General features: G+C 37.0%; 1 protein-coding gene and 1 long non-coding RNA gene across 2 annotated transcripts in view; one reads left to right on the top strand and one right to left on the bottom strand.

Annotated features, from left to right (window-relative positions):
- The window catches only part of LOC309511314 (uncharacterized protein), an 85701-nt gene that overhangs the window by 6891 nt on the left and 62214 nt on the right, over window positions 1-16596 (top strand). Inside the window, exon 9 of the mRNA XM_082186419.1 lies at window positions 558-731. Within this exon, the coding sequence (XP_082042545.1) occupies window positions 558-731 (174 nt within the window). The remainder of the gene's footprint in view (window positions 1-557; window positions 732-16596) is intronic.
- LOC309511442 lies at window positions 14578-14851 on the bottom strand. The gene is made up of 2 exons (XR_014210624.1): window positions 14707-14851; window positions 14578-14673 (listed from the first exon to the last, which is right to left on the bottom strand). It is a non-coding gene; the product is annotated as an uncharacterized lncRNA (long non-coding RNA).

Genomic DNA, 16596 nt, shown 5'->3' on the forward strand with positions numbered 1-16596 from the left:
TGTTGCTTTTAGTTTCATTAGATTCTTTCCAATGTGTCTGACATCATTTTACAATATTAATGATAGTATAAACATGTCTGGATGATGTAAAGATGTGACAAACTTGTTCATATACAGATATGTTGATGATTTTAGGTACTTGCATAAAACAATAATATTCGGTTCCACTTTACTTTAAGATGTCATTGTTACAGTGTAATTATATATTTAAGTACTGAGTAATGTTAAGCAACAACATGCACTTTGTATAGGATAAGGGTTAGATTAGGATTTGGTTGAGGGTTAGTTACATGTAATTATGCATAATTTACCTGTTATTACTATGGTAAGTTCATGTAACATATGTAACAAGGACACTTAAATAAAGTGTTTTCGAATATTTGTGCAATTTTTATCAAATGGAGACTAACCCGCTCAAGCAATTTGTAGAAGCGGGTCTGAACCTTAGACTGGACCTGTTAATGGTGCCGTGGATTAAGTCTCTGATTGTGAAGTTCTGCTTATCTGAGCTGTAGATCCTGAACTGAGAGACTGAAGAGCGTCATTGTTCTCTACAGGTTGAGGGATTGTGGTGTTACAGATGAAGATTGTGCTGCTCTGACTTCAGCTCTGAGATCAAACCCCTCACACCTGAGAGAACTGGATCTGTCTGAGAATAAAGTAGGAGATTCTGGAGTCAAGCTGCTTTCTGATCTACTGCAGGATCCTCACTGTAAACTGGAGATACTGAGGTAAGATTTTATAAAAGTCTCAACGTCGCCTGTTTTTCTCCTGTGGTGAATAATCAATGATATACAAAAATAATATATACAAAAAGGTTTACCATCAAGTAACTGAAAAGGATGTTTAATCTTCATTAGATTCTTTCCAAAGCTTCTGAGGTCATTTTGCTTTTGATAGTTTTACAAGTCAAAAACATGATTGGATGTCGTGAAGAGGTGACAAATGCTTTCATATATAAATCTGTTGAGGAGAAATTCATATACAGGTGCTGGTCATAAAATTAGAATATCATCAAAAAGTTGATTTATTTCAAGAATTCAACTTAACAGGTGAAACTAATATATTAAATAGAATAGAATAGAATAGAATCGGGCATTTATATAGCGCTTTCATATGTACTACTGTACACCCAAAGCGCTTTACAATCATATCACATCTCTCCTCAACCACCACCAGTGTGCAGCATCCACTTGGATGATGCGACGGCAGCCACAGTACAACGGCGCCAGTGCGCTCACCACACACTGGATATTGGTGGAGAGAGGAGAGAGAGTGATAGAGCCAATTCAATGTAAGGGGATTATTAGGAAACCATGATTGGTAAGGGCCAATGGTGGAATGTGTCCAGGACACCGGGGTTACACCCCTACACTACACCCCTACACTAAATAGACACATTACATGCAAAGTGAGATATTTCAAGACTTTATTTGTTATAATTTTGATGATTATGGCTTACAGCTTATGAAACCCACGAAATCAAAATCCCAGAAAATTAGAATATTACATGAAATCACACAGTAATTACACAGTAATACCATGGTCATTGAACCAGGTTTTGGTTATTTTGGCAGTGTGGGCAGGTGCAAATCCTGCTGGAAAATTAAGTCAGCATCTCCATAAAGCTTGTCTGCTGAAGGAAGCATGAAGTGCTCTGAAAATGTCCTGGTAGACGGCTGCGTTGAGTGGACAGCACAGTGGACCAACACCAGCCGATGACATGGCTCCCCAAACCAACACAGACTGTGGAAACTTCACACTGGACTTCAAGCATCTTGGATTGTGTGCCTCTCCATTCTTCCTCCAGACTCTGGGACCTTGGTTTCCAAATGAGATGCAAAATTTGCTCTCATCAGAAAAGAGGACTTTGGTCCACTGTGCTTTATTAAACCCAGAGTCAACGCAGCCATCTACCAGGACATTTTCAGAGCACTTCATGCTTCCTTCATTTTCCAGCAGGATTTGCACCTGCCCACACTGCCAAAAGAACCAAAACCTGGTTCAATGACCGTGGTATCACTGTGTAATTACTGTGTGATTTCATGTAATATTCTAATTTTCTGGGATTTTGATTTCATGGGTTTCATAAGCTGTAAGCCATAATCATCAAAATTATAACAAATAAAGTCTTGAAATATCTCACTTTGCATGTAATGAGTCTATATAATATATTAGTTTCACCTGTTGAATTCTTGAAATAAATCAACTTTTTGATGATATTCTAATTTTATGACCAGCACCTGTATATGTATGTTCTCTACAGGTTGAGGGATTGTTGTGTTACAGATGAAGGTTGTGCTGCTCTGACTTCAGCTCTGAGATCAAACCCCTCACACCTGAGAGAACTGAATCTGTCAGGGAATAAACTAGGAGATTCTGGAGTCAAGCTGCTCTCTGATCTGAGGAAAGATCCACATTATAAATTGAAGACGCTTCTGTGAGTAGTGATGATTAAAACTGTTCATATTTTAAATGAAAGTTAATTTAGTTTCTTCTTAATTTACTTTCCTTGTGATGATGAATTAGACACTATAAACATGTTTAATAAGAGTTTGATTCATTTATTTATTTTTCTAATAGTTTATAGCAACAATTAAATATCTTCACGTTTCTTTTTATTTCAAACAATTCAATATTTTGCTTTTATCATTGTCTTTTTAAACCTATATGGAGCTTAAAATATGACAATATGATTTGAATTTGAATGGTATAAATTTGAATATGACTAAATGATTTGAATTTGAATTTTGTTAATTTGAATATGACAAAATGATTTGAATTTGAATTGTATAAATTTGAATATAACAAAATGATTTGAATTTGAATTGTGTAAATTTGAATATGACAAAATTATTTGAATTTGAATTGTGTAAATTTGAATTATTTGCAAGTGTAAAAATAGTTCTGAATTTGATTTTTTTTTAAACAAATATTGAACATTTGAAATTTAACAAATTGAAATGTTTTTAGGCTGAATTTTATAGACATGTATTTTCAAACAGCTAGTTTTTTGTTCTGAATTCGTATACTGCAAATATTCAGTTTAAAAAAATACAGATTCAAGTTTTCAAGATGAAGAAATTCGGAACTTCAAATTCAGTTTTCTAAAATTCAAGTTCAAAAATTCAAGTAAAAAAATTCAGGTCTTACAGAAAGTAGGTCACAGGTCATCCACAGGGAAGAGTAAAGGATCTCAGATAAGTCAAACAGAGCATTTTGGCTGCACTGCAGTAGTTTTCTGCCGCAAACGCGGTGGTGGTTCAAGAGAATCCGTGTATCTTTCGTTCAGTCGTTTTTTTATTTAATATTAAGAGTAGAAAAAATGAGAAAACAGCTTGAGTATTAGATTTCTAATATTCTAGTCCGCTGCAGCAGTTGCACAGAGCTTACAAAACTTAATGCGTGTATTGCAACTATAGGCTACATTTAATTTTCTCATCAATCAACTTGACTAACGAATGGCTCGGCACAACAGAAGAGCCCAGAAAGGGCTTTTTCTCTGTGTAGACCAGCAGTTGGTCTGAATTTGCTATAACCTATAGCCTATTTTCCGGACTGTAGGCTATAGGCTAAGTCACGTTTTATCATGAAACACGCTGTGATTTATTCCAAAGTGACTCAGGCATATATAATGCATTTAACGTTAAATAATCTAAATGTTGACTTTCAAAAGTAGGCGCGCCAAGAAGGCTATTCGCTGTAGTTTGGTTCATTTTTGGTGACCGCCAGAAGATCAAGAGACCGAGACGCGCTAAAGCAGCGCATCATGTTGTTTTATTCATTTTTCAATGCCATTATATTTTGTAGTCGTTTTGAATGTACACAGATAAAAATATACATTTTACTGTTTCGAATGATGTCATATTATCTGTATGACTATAAATAACAGAGTATTAAGTTATTTCCCAGCAGTGGAACAAATCCAAGAGATGGCGCTCACGCATCGCGCTCTCACACAACGTATCAGTTCTGGCGTTAATTGCTTCATAGGCTATCGCAGATTGCTCATTATCAAAATGAAACACAGTCAACCAAACATATAAAAAGTTATTCTGCCTAATTTAATTGGTCTGTTGTACAATATAAAGGGCAAGCTGTGCCGCACACAGTCCTACTCCAAACATTTCCCTTGCTGTGAAGACGCTGATTTAGCCTATATACATGTATTTTGGGACTCGACTGAAGTATGACGCCTTTTTATTTGTATTATAATATAATATATTAAAATACATAATATTCTGAGTTTTATGATGTAGGCCTTTTGTGTTTTATTTTAATTAAAATGTATTATAATTTACATCTCAAAAGGATGCGCTTTGTGCATTCTCTGACATTACATTTTTTTATTTCATTAATATTGAGTATCAATTGATGTTAAACAAAATTATGTGTTATTTTCTATGGCAACTAAACTTACAAAATAAATAATAAAAAAATAAAAAATTATTTGCTCTCCAGCTTTTCCACACAGATTTTGAGAATTGGCCAGCTAAAAAAATAGGCCAAGGAAGGAAGTAGACTAACTAGTGTCCGGGAGATGCGAGGTAGGCTATGTTCATATTTATGAAATAAACATAACTGATTTTGTCTACACCTAAATACATTTCCAAGGACCCCCTAATAATAACAGTGATTAAGCCCAAATGTGGGTGGGGGTAATGAACACAATATATTTGTTTGTTTTTTTGCCCAAATGGTCTCCACTTTAACTGACTGTATTTACCAGAAAATAAGTCGCATGCACCTGAGTGCGAGTCACACCGGATCATGTTGTGAGAGAAACGCGCGCGCGTCAAATCGTCAAAAAACGCATTTTAATATTAGCCTATTCAGCAATAGTGAAAAAGACCTGTAAATAAAATAAGCTACAACATTTACATGATAAACACTATTAACATGTAGGCTATGTGTTGCCTATTTTACTTTCCCTTACTGAATTTTTATCTGTGTACATTCAAAATGACTACAAAATATAATGGCATTGAAAAATAAATAAAACAACATGATGCGCTGCTTTAGCACGTCTCGGTCTCTTGATCTTCTGGCGCTCACCAAAAATGAACCAAACTACAGCGAATAGCCTTCTTGGCGCGCCTACTTTTGAAAGTCAACATTTAGATTATTTAACGTTAAATGCATTATATATGCCTGAGTCACTTTGGAATAAATCACAGCGTGTTTCATGATAAAACGTGACTTAGCCTATAGCCTACAGTCCAGAAAATAGGCTATAGGTTATAGCAAATTCAGACCAACTGCTGGTCTACACAGAGAAAAAGCCCTTTCTGGGCTCTTCTGTTGTGCCGAGCCATTCGTTAGACTAGTTGTTTGATGAGAAAATTAAATGTAGCCTATAGTTGCAATACACGCGTTAAGTTTTGTAAGCTCTGTGCAACTGCTGCAGCGGACTAGAATATTAGAAATCTAATACTCAAGCTGTTTTCTCATTTTTTCTACTCTTAATATTAAATAAAAAAACGACTGAACGAAAGATACACGGATTCTCTTGAACTACTGCAGTGCAGCCAAAATGCTCTGTTCGACTTATCTGAGATCCTTTACTCTTCCCTGTAGATGACCTGTGACCTACTTTCTGTAAGACCTGAATTATTTAACTTGAATTTTTGAACTTGAATTTTAGAAAACTGAATTTGAAGTTCCGAATTTCTTCATCTTGAAAACTTGAATCTGTATTTTTTTAAACTGAATATTTGCAGTATACGAATTCAGAACAAAAAACTAGCTGTTTGAAAATACATGTCTATAAAATTCAGCCATAAAAACATTTCAATTTGTTAAATTTCAAATGTTCAATATTTGTTTAAAAAAAAATCAAATTCAGAACTATTTTTACACTTGCAAATAATTCAAATTTACACAATTCAAATTCAAATCATTTAGTCATATTCAAATTTATACCATTCAAATTCAAATCATATTGTCATATTTTAAGCTCCATAAACCTAAATTATATATTTTGAGAGAATGTCAATTGCAATAAAAGATAATGGTAAATATTGATCACTAGTTTCTTTATCCTAAATAAACCTGACCCAGTGACACAGAAAGAGGACAGTCATACACGATTATAGATAAGGGTCAAGGGTCATCATTCATGGGGACTTAGAAGCAAAATCTGAATGTTTAAAACAGCTTTAACAATTGTGTATCTCAGTATTATATTATAATCTCTCACTTAATAATTTAAGTAGTTTCTTTTAGTTGTTCTAAAGTGGATAATGCAATAATGGCGCACACATTTGACTGTCTGTGTTTTACCTACAGGTTCTAGATGTTAGTCTGACCTTCTCTGGATCAGCTGATGGAGAATAAAGAGCCTCTACAGACACAATCACATTCAACAGAATCAACAGACACAAACCCACAGAGATCATCACACACACATGTGTTTGTGTAACTTTACAGAATGATCCAATCCTTTATCCAAAGTCAAACAAGGAAACCTTCAACCAGATGGAACTGGATAAATATTCTGAATATTCAGATCCAAAATGACTTCTGACCTGTAATGCCTGAATCATACACTGTAAAAAATGTAAAAAATTATTTACTTAAAAAAAATTATGGTAACAATATTACACATAATATTTTTGAGTAAAGGCTTGATTTCTTTCATGGAATCTACCTGAATAAATCATGTAAAATCCCCTAATTTATTTAGGTCTATGACATGATGAATTTAATATTTTTTAGTGAAATATACTTTTTTATTTTAAGTATTTTTTACACTCAAAATTGTGTGAACTCAAGTGAATGGAAATTACCTGTTTATATTTGACTTATTTTTAATTGTTTTAATTTTTTTATTTAAGCTTAAGCAGATACAGGCATTAACAGTTCATGTTCCGAGAGCCTATCGTGATCTGCAGCTGCTCAGGACTAGATATATAGGATAAGTGACATTAAGCATCAGGAGATTACAGGTTTTTTGCTAAGGAGGTGTTTGTTTAGTCTCTTCTTGAAGGCCTGAACATTCTTTGAGGTGATTTCACCTACTACAGTACAGGGGAGGCAGTTCCAAGTTGTTACAGCCGAATGAAGAAAACTCCTCCCCAAGCATTTGGTGTTGGACTTGGGGAGTTTTAGGGCGTGACTTGGTCGTGCTCTCCTTTATTTAGGGATGCTGCCACATTGGGACCATTAAGTGTCATTACCGGGGCGTAAATGGTGGAATCATCCGCATATAGAAAAATTCTATTATCGCACTGTTCTACAACATCGTCTATGAAGATGGAGAATAATAGCGGGCCGAGAATGAATCCCTGGGGCACCGAGGCGTTGATTGATTGAGGTGATGCGGACTGACCAGAGAGCATGACCTGGATGGACCTTCCTTCCAGGTAGTTCTGTAGCCAAGAATGTAATGGCCCAGTTATGCCTTTAGCAGAAAGCTTATCCAGAAGGCCGTTGTGCCAAACCTGGTCGAACGCTCCTTTAATGTCTAGTGCAACAATGTACACCTCACCTCCTTTGTCTAAGATGTTGTTCCAAGACTGCGACAAAACTGTAAGGAGGTCTGCTGAGCAGTGGTTCGGTTTAAATCCATACTGTTTATTAGAAATTAGTTTATGGCGGAAGAGGTAGCCCTGGAGCTGTTTATGAACGGAGGATTCCATCACTTTGCTAAGGACTGAGAGGAGGGATATGGGACGATAATTTGTTGGGTCTGATTTTGAGTCTCTTTTATGTATTGGTATCACTCTGGCGTTTTTCCATTGTTTGGGGAACACGCCATGCGAGAAGAGAAGTTGAAAGAGACGACTGAGGGGGCTGGCCAATTCTGCTGCACATTCTCTAAGGACTTTTGTTGGTATTTCATCAGGTCCCGTTGCCTTTCCTGGGTCAAGGTTGCGAAGAATGTTTCTAATGTCTTTGGGTTTGAAGTGCACATAGGCAAAAGAGGATGTTGGTTGCTGGCACTGAGGCAACGATTGCGCAGATGCATCAAGCAAAGTACACTTCTCTGCAAAGGTTTGGCAGAAGATGTTAGCCTTTGCACTGGCACTGATGTGGGTGGTACCCCGGTGTTCAATGACAGGGATGTCTGTGAAACCACTTCTGCCTGAAAGTGAATTTACTATGCCCCACCATCTTTTGAGGGATATTGTATTATTAAAAGACTGTATGCTGCTATAGCACAGAAACAAACTTGTTACTTCACTATCATTAGCAGAGTTATTGCTCAATGAACAAAACAACATTCTTCAGATTATTGATAAATGCAGATATTCACAATCTAACCATAAGCTCCTCTGCACAATGGTAACGATCAAAACTTTAACATAATAGAAACTCTTTCAAATGTCAAACATAACTGAACATTAAACATTAACAGATGTTTCCCTGTACTCAAAAACACATGAAATAACATTTAATTTGAAGATTTACTCTCCATTTCCAGCCATGTGCAAAGCATGCTGGGAACAAACAATGGTGTCTCTAAATAAAACCACATAATTGAGCTAATTCTCCTAAAATAAAAAGGTAGTCATTTTTCCTTAAATTTATCAGGCTTATCCTCAGTTCAAGCCTTAAAATTGTGTATGTTTCCTTAACTAGTTTCCGTAAGTATACATGAGATTAAATAATGATCTGAGATGTCATCGCTCTGCTGCAGAATTTCAACGGCATCAACATTGATTCCATGTGACAATTTTAGATCTAAAGTATGATTACGACAATGAGTAGGTCCTGATACGTGTTGTCTAACTCCAATAGAGTTTAGAATATCTGTAAATGCTAATCCCAATGTGTCTTTTTCATTATCTACATGGATATTAAAATCACCAACAATTAGGACTTTATCTGCAGTCAGTACTAACTCTGATAGAAAATCAGCAGATTCTTTGATCAAATCTGTATGGTGCCCTGGTGTCCTGTATACAGTAGCCAGCACAAATGTTAAACAGGATTTATCACTTACGCTAGATAACGTTACAGAAAATACCATCACTTCAAAAGAATTATATTTGAAACTAGACTTCTGAGTAATACTGAAGATATTGCTATAAATTGAATATAAATCATCCAAGTGAGGATGCTGCACACTGGTGGTGGTTGAGGAGAGATCCCCTGATATGATTGTAAAGTGCTTCAGGTGTACAGTAGTACATATGAAAGCATTATAAATGTCTCATTCATTCAAATGCCTCATTTATTCACTGATGATGCATTTTGTAGACAAATGCCAGAAATAAAGTCAAACTGGTTAGTAATAAGTGAAGCTGGTAATGCTGTTTGTGGAGTTGTTTAATCCTCTTCTGCTGAGATCTGGAGAGATTTAATGTCTTCTTTTCTCTTCAGTTGATTTCATCTAAGGCTGTGACTGGAAGTCAGTTGTAGTTCTTGTGTTTCATCTCTTTTTACTGTTCTCTTTTTTCCTTCAGTGATTCTGTTTAACAGGCTTGTTGAGGCTAAGATCACTCTAATATACACAGATTGCATGGCCCAAATAAGGACCAGTTCTGATTAATTTGCTTGTGGCATTGCTATGGGCTACTTGTGGTCCAGATCTGGCAAACAGGAGTGGAGTGCCAAAGTGCTTCATTACATGTGTTACGAGGGTCAGATCATCACTCCACGAGTGTCAGATGTGGGCATAATGGGCCGACTGGGCTTTTGCTGTATACCACTTTTTATTAAAACAGTAACAACAGAATCGCTTTTCAAAGCAAAACTTAAAACCTATGTTTCTCTGGGAAGGTTTATGACTCCTGAGTCTAAATGGAGCTGATGTAAGCATCTAAATATGTGCTTTTTCTTGTATGGCGGATGTACAGCATGCTGTTGAATGTTTATCTATTTTGGTCTTTTATCAGAACCTTTTATTTAATGTTGTTCAGCACAATGGTGGACAAGGATATATCCTTCCATATCCAGATCTAGTTATCTATGATCAGATCCTTTTTTTGCATAAAAGTGCTTTAATAACAGAATAACAGAAACAATCAGAAGAGCATCTTCTGAATAATTTGTGAAAACTGCAAAATAATCATTCCTATTGTTCTACAAATCTTTTTGAAAGTTGTTTTCTCTGACTATCGAACACATGCTGTATTCAAATGAGCTGAGAGAAATCTTCAAACCTAAACATCATGTTGCACTGTCCACTTAACACACACCCACACTCAAGACTCATTTATTTCTTATATTGCACATTTAACAACTCATTATCCAGAGGCACATTTATGCATGTATCAGACACTTTAATCAAAAAGACTTACATTGCATTCAATCTATACATCTGATCCCTGGGAATCAAATTCATGACTTTGGGTTTGCTCACACCATGATGATGATTATCCAGGTTACAGGATACCTGTATCACTATAGTGTTCCTGTAGCTCAGCTAATCATGATGCAGCATAATAAAGTAAATGTTACGAGAAAAAAAAAAAAGTGTAAAGTGTAACACTAGGTGCGTTTCCATTACAGATTTGCGCAAAAGGTTTTTTTTTGTTTTTTTTTTTTCTCAATTTGCGAATGCCATTTCTGGGGATTTTTCAAAAGTGGGGTTGCTGGCTAACAGGTTAATGATGTTTCAGTGGAATTTTCTACCAGAAACATAGATGGGGTTTGTGTGTCCATGTTATTATAGCAATGTGCTCTTAATGTACTGAGAGCAAATAAATAGCTTAAATTTTTCTCGGCTGATCTACATTATTAAATACAGGACAAAATAAATGAGAAAAATATGATTATTTAGATTTTCAGCTGTATTTCACTATCCTATATGCTCAGAGTTTGTTTGTTGATTTCCTCATGTGTTTCTCCAAACCCAGACTCCATTATAACGGTAAGAACAAGCGTCACTATCACACACTGACCGCAGGACTCTCTCTCTTTCTCTCCAGTTCATCATTGGCCTGTTCCTGCAATCTTGAGCTCTCAAACAGAGTTGAAGCTGCTGAAAAATATCTGAGTGAAACATAATATTTCTTTAATGCTGGACTGGCTGTTAGCTCCAGTGTTTCTGTCCTCCTCTGTGTATTTTAATGCTGATGTGTTTGGTTGTAGAACAGCGCCACCATGTGACATCAGCTGACTACTGCGGCTCTGAGCTTCTCTGATGCTGATAGTGATGTTGGGATGTTTTCTCTTTCTGTAGATGATGTTTTGTCCCGGGGCTCGATATGCCTGGATGACATGGTTCAGGGGGACACTATCGCTCGACTGCACTGTCTCTATGTCGTGTTCAGAACACCTCACAGTTTCACATGAGAAAAGAGCAGATACTACACACTTTACACACATATTCTCACATTACTTACAGTCATATGTGATAAATATTAGATGTTAGATCAACTATTTTCTTGAGCTAGCATGAAAACTATATCCAGTGATTAAAAAAGACTCATACACAAATGTGTGTATTTTTCATCAGCAGATCTTTCCAGTAAAGAAGAGCAGAAAAGGGCTCCGCTAATATGTTCTCCAGGATCTGAGCAGCTTTGACACCAGATGATGAATCCATCCCCATCTGAGACCGATATGAGCTAAAACCTGCTGTGCCAAATCTAAATGAAAGCATGTGTGTATTTTGCACAGTTCTGATCTCAGACCTGAAGGCTGTTTAACAGTAATCTAGCGCCATCTTTACCCATGAAGCTCTTTAGAGATCAGATGCTGGACTACAGTATTACTGCTTCATGTCCACAAACACACTGGATTCATCATCATAACCACAAGATTGAGGCATTTTCCTGTTTTTAACCAAAAGAAGAGTTTTGTTTTGTAGAAAAGACAGAGGAAGATGAATGACAGAATATTAGCAAAAGGAAGATCATGAAAGACAAGAGTTAATTTTCTTTACACTTTTGATGTTTTAAATGACATTAAAAGAGACCTTTGAATGGTTGTTGATGGTTTTGGCAAGTGCTGTTAATTTACTGTAACAGGTACAAGTGACAAACACAATTATGTAGTGCAATATATATATAATATTCCCATTAGTTTTCATCTGGAAACATAAATCCATCATTATAAATGAAAAGGGCTCTAGGATGTAAAGACTTCTGTCCTTTTCTGCTACGAGTCTGGATTACTATTTTCTGTCAAACACATTTCTGACATTAGGAGTTTCTATACCGCTTTTTTTGCACAGGTTTCAAGTGTGGAGTGCAATGGCAATTATCAGTCTTATAAAAAGTGAGAAAAAAAATGTATTTGATGTTTTCAATATTGCACTGAACGGTTGCTGTGGTTACCAGTGAGTTTTCTCACACACAGCGCATGCGCGCCACTCTACCGCTTTTCCCGTTATTGTGAGATAAAAAAAGTATAAACAAATGCGTTTCGACTATATATCTGCTGACATACAGCGCCTTTTTCCTTTGAAGAGTTATAGAAATTATCGTTGATCAAACTAACCAGTTTGACTTAAGAATTTTTAAATAAGAACAACTAATCATCCAAGTATCAAGTGATGTTTGTATATATATGTTTATGTGCGATTTTACGTGCTGTTGATGGAAAATTCGAGGTGTTTAAAAACGTTTTATTCAAAGCAAGTGTTCTGGTGTGGTGCATGAAAATGACTTCCTCTATAACGTAAGTAACCATGAAATATTAAAGTACATTGCACATGAAATTCTTAATATGTATTTTTTTTTTTTTTTTACTTATCAATTATTGGACATATAGCCTAGACCATATATTTTAAAATACACTTTTACACTTTTTATGTAGGTCTAATTTTCGGCTTTATTACTAAAAGCCAAAGTTTTTAGAAACCACAGTGTTGTAACACTTTTCTCTTTAACATCTGTAGTGTTTGTTTTAACTGTTTAACTTGTGTTGTTTCTTAAAATTTGATCTAATTTTCTGTGTAAATGAATGTCAATTACAACGAGTGCTGTTGTTACAATCTCCCTTTATATATAATGTCATTTTTATTGAACATTTAATTAAACTAAACCAGTAGGAAATATTTTATTTTAAAATAGTTGGAAAAGATCTTGAACTAACATCTGTCAGTTTCACAGATGTATTAAATGTGGGTTTACAGTAAACTGACCCATTTGTACAATATTTTAGGTTTCAGTGGAAGAACATTAAACTCTAGTGTTACAAACTTCCCAGTCTGTTCAGCCGAGATATTTCTGTTTTAAACACACACAGATGAAATACTGGTGCAAACGTGACATATCTGACTGAAGAAGAGAATCTGCTGATTCAGATGATAGCAATTCTGACCATTCATTTACATGATTGAAAATCACATTGTTTTGTCTCCATAAACACACTGAAGAAAATGTCAAATGAAATGTATTGTATTTGAGTGTGTGAATGAGTGTTTCTGATCTCTTACCCGAGCAGCTCCATGAAGACTGAATGAATCATGGACGACACACACACATTCAGACATGGAGATTCTTCTCCAGGATTCAGGTACTTCAATCTTCATATGATCTTAATGTTATAGAAGACTACTTTCTGCACACTGCATTTTTTTGTAAATTTGGAGTGCTGTCAGTACAGAGAACAACGACAAAAATTGGTGTTGCCTACACCGTGTTATCCTCGTTTTAAAATGTGCACCCTGTTGACTTCAATGGGGCAAGTTTTAAACCTGCTTTTAGGCTCTTAACATCCTTGATGTGTCATTACAAGTGCACAGGTCATGTGAGTGATTCCTTCGGAGTGAATGCGGGTGAATCTGACTGCAGTAGATGTGAAAGAAATATATAAAAAATGATGTTTATTCAGCCAGCGCACATACCTGTATTTACATCCTGTTTTCGGTCGAAGTCCACAGTAATCGATTGTCGAGTTTACGCGCATAGGTTTAGTACCTATGATCAAACATTTCATAGATAGATAGATCTTCTCGAGTTGCATACATGCAAACTTTGTAAAAAAAGACTCTCAGACAGGTTTGTTCTATCCATTTATTTTAATAGAGGAAAACAAAATACATTTATTGAATTGAACCACATATATGCCTTCAAAAATTAAGAAGAAAACTGCTTTGTATTAACTCTTGTTCACAAAGCAGTCTGGTGTAATATGATTAGCGCAGCCGCAGACATTAATGATTTGAGGTAACTTGAGGGGCAGATTCGCCAGTGGCTCAGTTGCCGGGAGTAAATGAAGAGTCTGATGCTCACTCTTACATCCAACAACATCACACCTGGCTTTCTTAGTAGGGAACTGGGGCATTTTTCTCATCACTACAGCTGCTCCAGAATGTAGAAAATGGTGGACTGTGCTCAGATCACTGAGGGCGGGGTCTATCAGCATTAGTGGGCGGGGCCTTGGCATTTTGTGACTCTCATTTAAACAGGTTATAACAGTATTATTACGCATCTTGTATATAAAAATAATTTTTAGGGGGCCCTTGACTTTTGGGGGCTCAAAGCGGTCGCTTACCTTTGCCTAATGGAATATATGAAGCTAGAATAAAACTGTTTTTGTTGTTGTTTAAAGGGAAAGGGTCTGTTCTTTCTTTTGATATATTGCATGTTCAGATATTCATACAAAAAAAAAATTCTGGGGCTATGAAAATGTTGTGAAAATGGTCAAAAACATTGGCGGTGGGTGGTAACTTAAAAAAAAAAAAAGCTGGCGGGGAAAGAGTTAAAAGACAACGTTCTCATGTGGAATTTATTTTCATGTAAAATCAACCATATTGGTTCTGGTAGAGAATAACTATATTATTTATATTATTATTTATTATATAACTATAACTATTTCTATTCTGTTGTTGTATTAAAGTCAATGTGAGGGTGAAAGATCAATCTCACCGGAGTCCAGCTGTGTGTCCATGAAGAGTGACGCGTCCATGGCAGAGCCAATGAAATTTGAGGGAAAACACACATCAACTGATCTGAGGTACAACATTTGCGTTTAGACAGACAGAGAGACCACAGAAAACAAAAAAATACATGTATGGCATCATTTGGCAAATATCCACTTATTATCAAAATACAGAAATAGGTGATGATATTGTGTAAGCATGTATAACTCAGTGACTCACACTATTATAAAGCTCTGCAATAGCAGGAGTCGAGCACAGGATCAGGTCTCCTCTCACAGCTGATCCAGAGCTTCAGTCCTGATGTTTCACTAACATCTACTGACCCCTGAGTAGGGAACGAGACGCTGCATCGTACTCGACGCTTTGGGGAATGCCTTCAGCATGATGCGTCTGAAGTCTGTAGTGGAACTACTCCAATCTTGATTGGTGCTGTGTCACTCGTGACGTTGCATGTGACGGCGATCCGGAAGCTATAAAAGGACATCGGAACATAGCCGCATTAGCTTTTGAACGGTCGAAGCAAGTCGTTCTCATGAGCGCGAAAAGTGTGGCCGAGGGATGCAGTGTCTCGTTCTCTACTCAGGGAACGAGGGTTACAATAGTAACCAGAGGCGTTCCCTTTCATAAGGGAACTCCCGCTGCATCGTACTCGACGCTTTGGGGAACGAATACCCACGCCGCCACACTGAGAGAAATACGCTATATATATAAATTATATAATAATATGGTGTAAAGCATCTGGCACACTCACGGACGATAGAAATGAGTAGAGGGCAGATCCAACTAGCTTGTCATAAGATTTGGTGTAAGAAGGGGAGGTCTGGAGCCGGAGGCTCGACTGACCTCATGGATGTTAACCCCAGACAGTAGAAAGTATTAGATAAGAGGTGAAGGCAAAAGCACACCTTGTACTTAATATATGAGTGGTTTCTGCAGATAACCAACTGTCTAATTGATAAAGGGGAATAGCTCCTAACCCTTGATACATCACTAGATGGATTGACTCCTCCCAGCCCGAGGCCTAACATAGGAACCTCCAAGGCTAAGACCTTGACCATCCGACACATGCGATGGAGGATGGAATACCTGAAGAATCATGATATTGCCTACAGGCACCTCAGTACCGGGCAAAAATAATGTAGAGTGGCTCCCACGCTAGCAAGTAAGAGGGGGCAGCACAACCACTCTTCCAGGGAGTAAGACGAGCAGGAAGCAGACTCAATAGATTCTTATATATACTCATGTATTTCACCCACAGGACATGATGGGTGCCAGGGATAACCCATCAGCCTGATGCCAATAGGCTGGATGACAGGATTCATCCTCCAATCTACAGGAACATGGAGTTTTAGTGGGAATGTCCCTACATGTCCACCCTTAGAGGCTTGCGGAGGGCACCGAGGCCACCACAGAGGCCCTAAGCATGAACGGGAGATCCTGTTAGAGAACAGGATGGAACACCAGTACTGAAGCCAGTGGGCAGTAATTAACTAGGTTCAATGCCATCCCTAACTTTACATTTTTAGTTCCTAGTAGAGTGGGGTTCTAGAGTGGATGACCTGACCACCTCAGTGGAAAGGGCAACCTATTTATGGGTTGGTCCCCCTCAGGGGCTAGACCCATAGTCTCCATCACTCCGGCCGTGGATGAAATATTGTACCACCGTCCTGAGAAGAAGATCTCTACTAATAGGGATTTGCCATGGAGGACTCTCCAAGAGACTAATAAGGTCCGAAAACCAAATTCGGGCTGGCCAGTACGGAGCTACAAGGAGTAATCTCACACCGTACCTCCTGACCCTTTCTAGAACCTCA

This window comes from Leuciscus leuciscus, assembly GCF_965113295.1.
Source record: "Leuciscus leuciscus genome assembly, chromosome: 12".
NCBI lineage: Eukaryota > Metazoa > Chordata > Actinopteri > Cypriniformes > Leuciscidae > Leuciscus > Leuciscus leuciscus.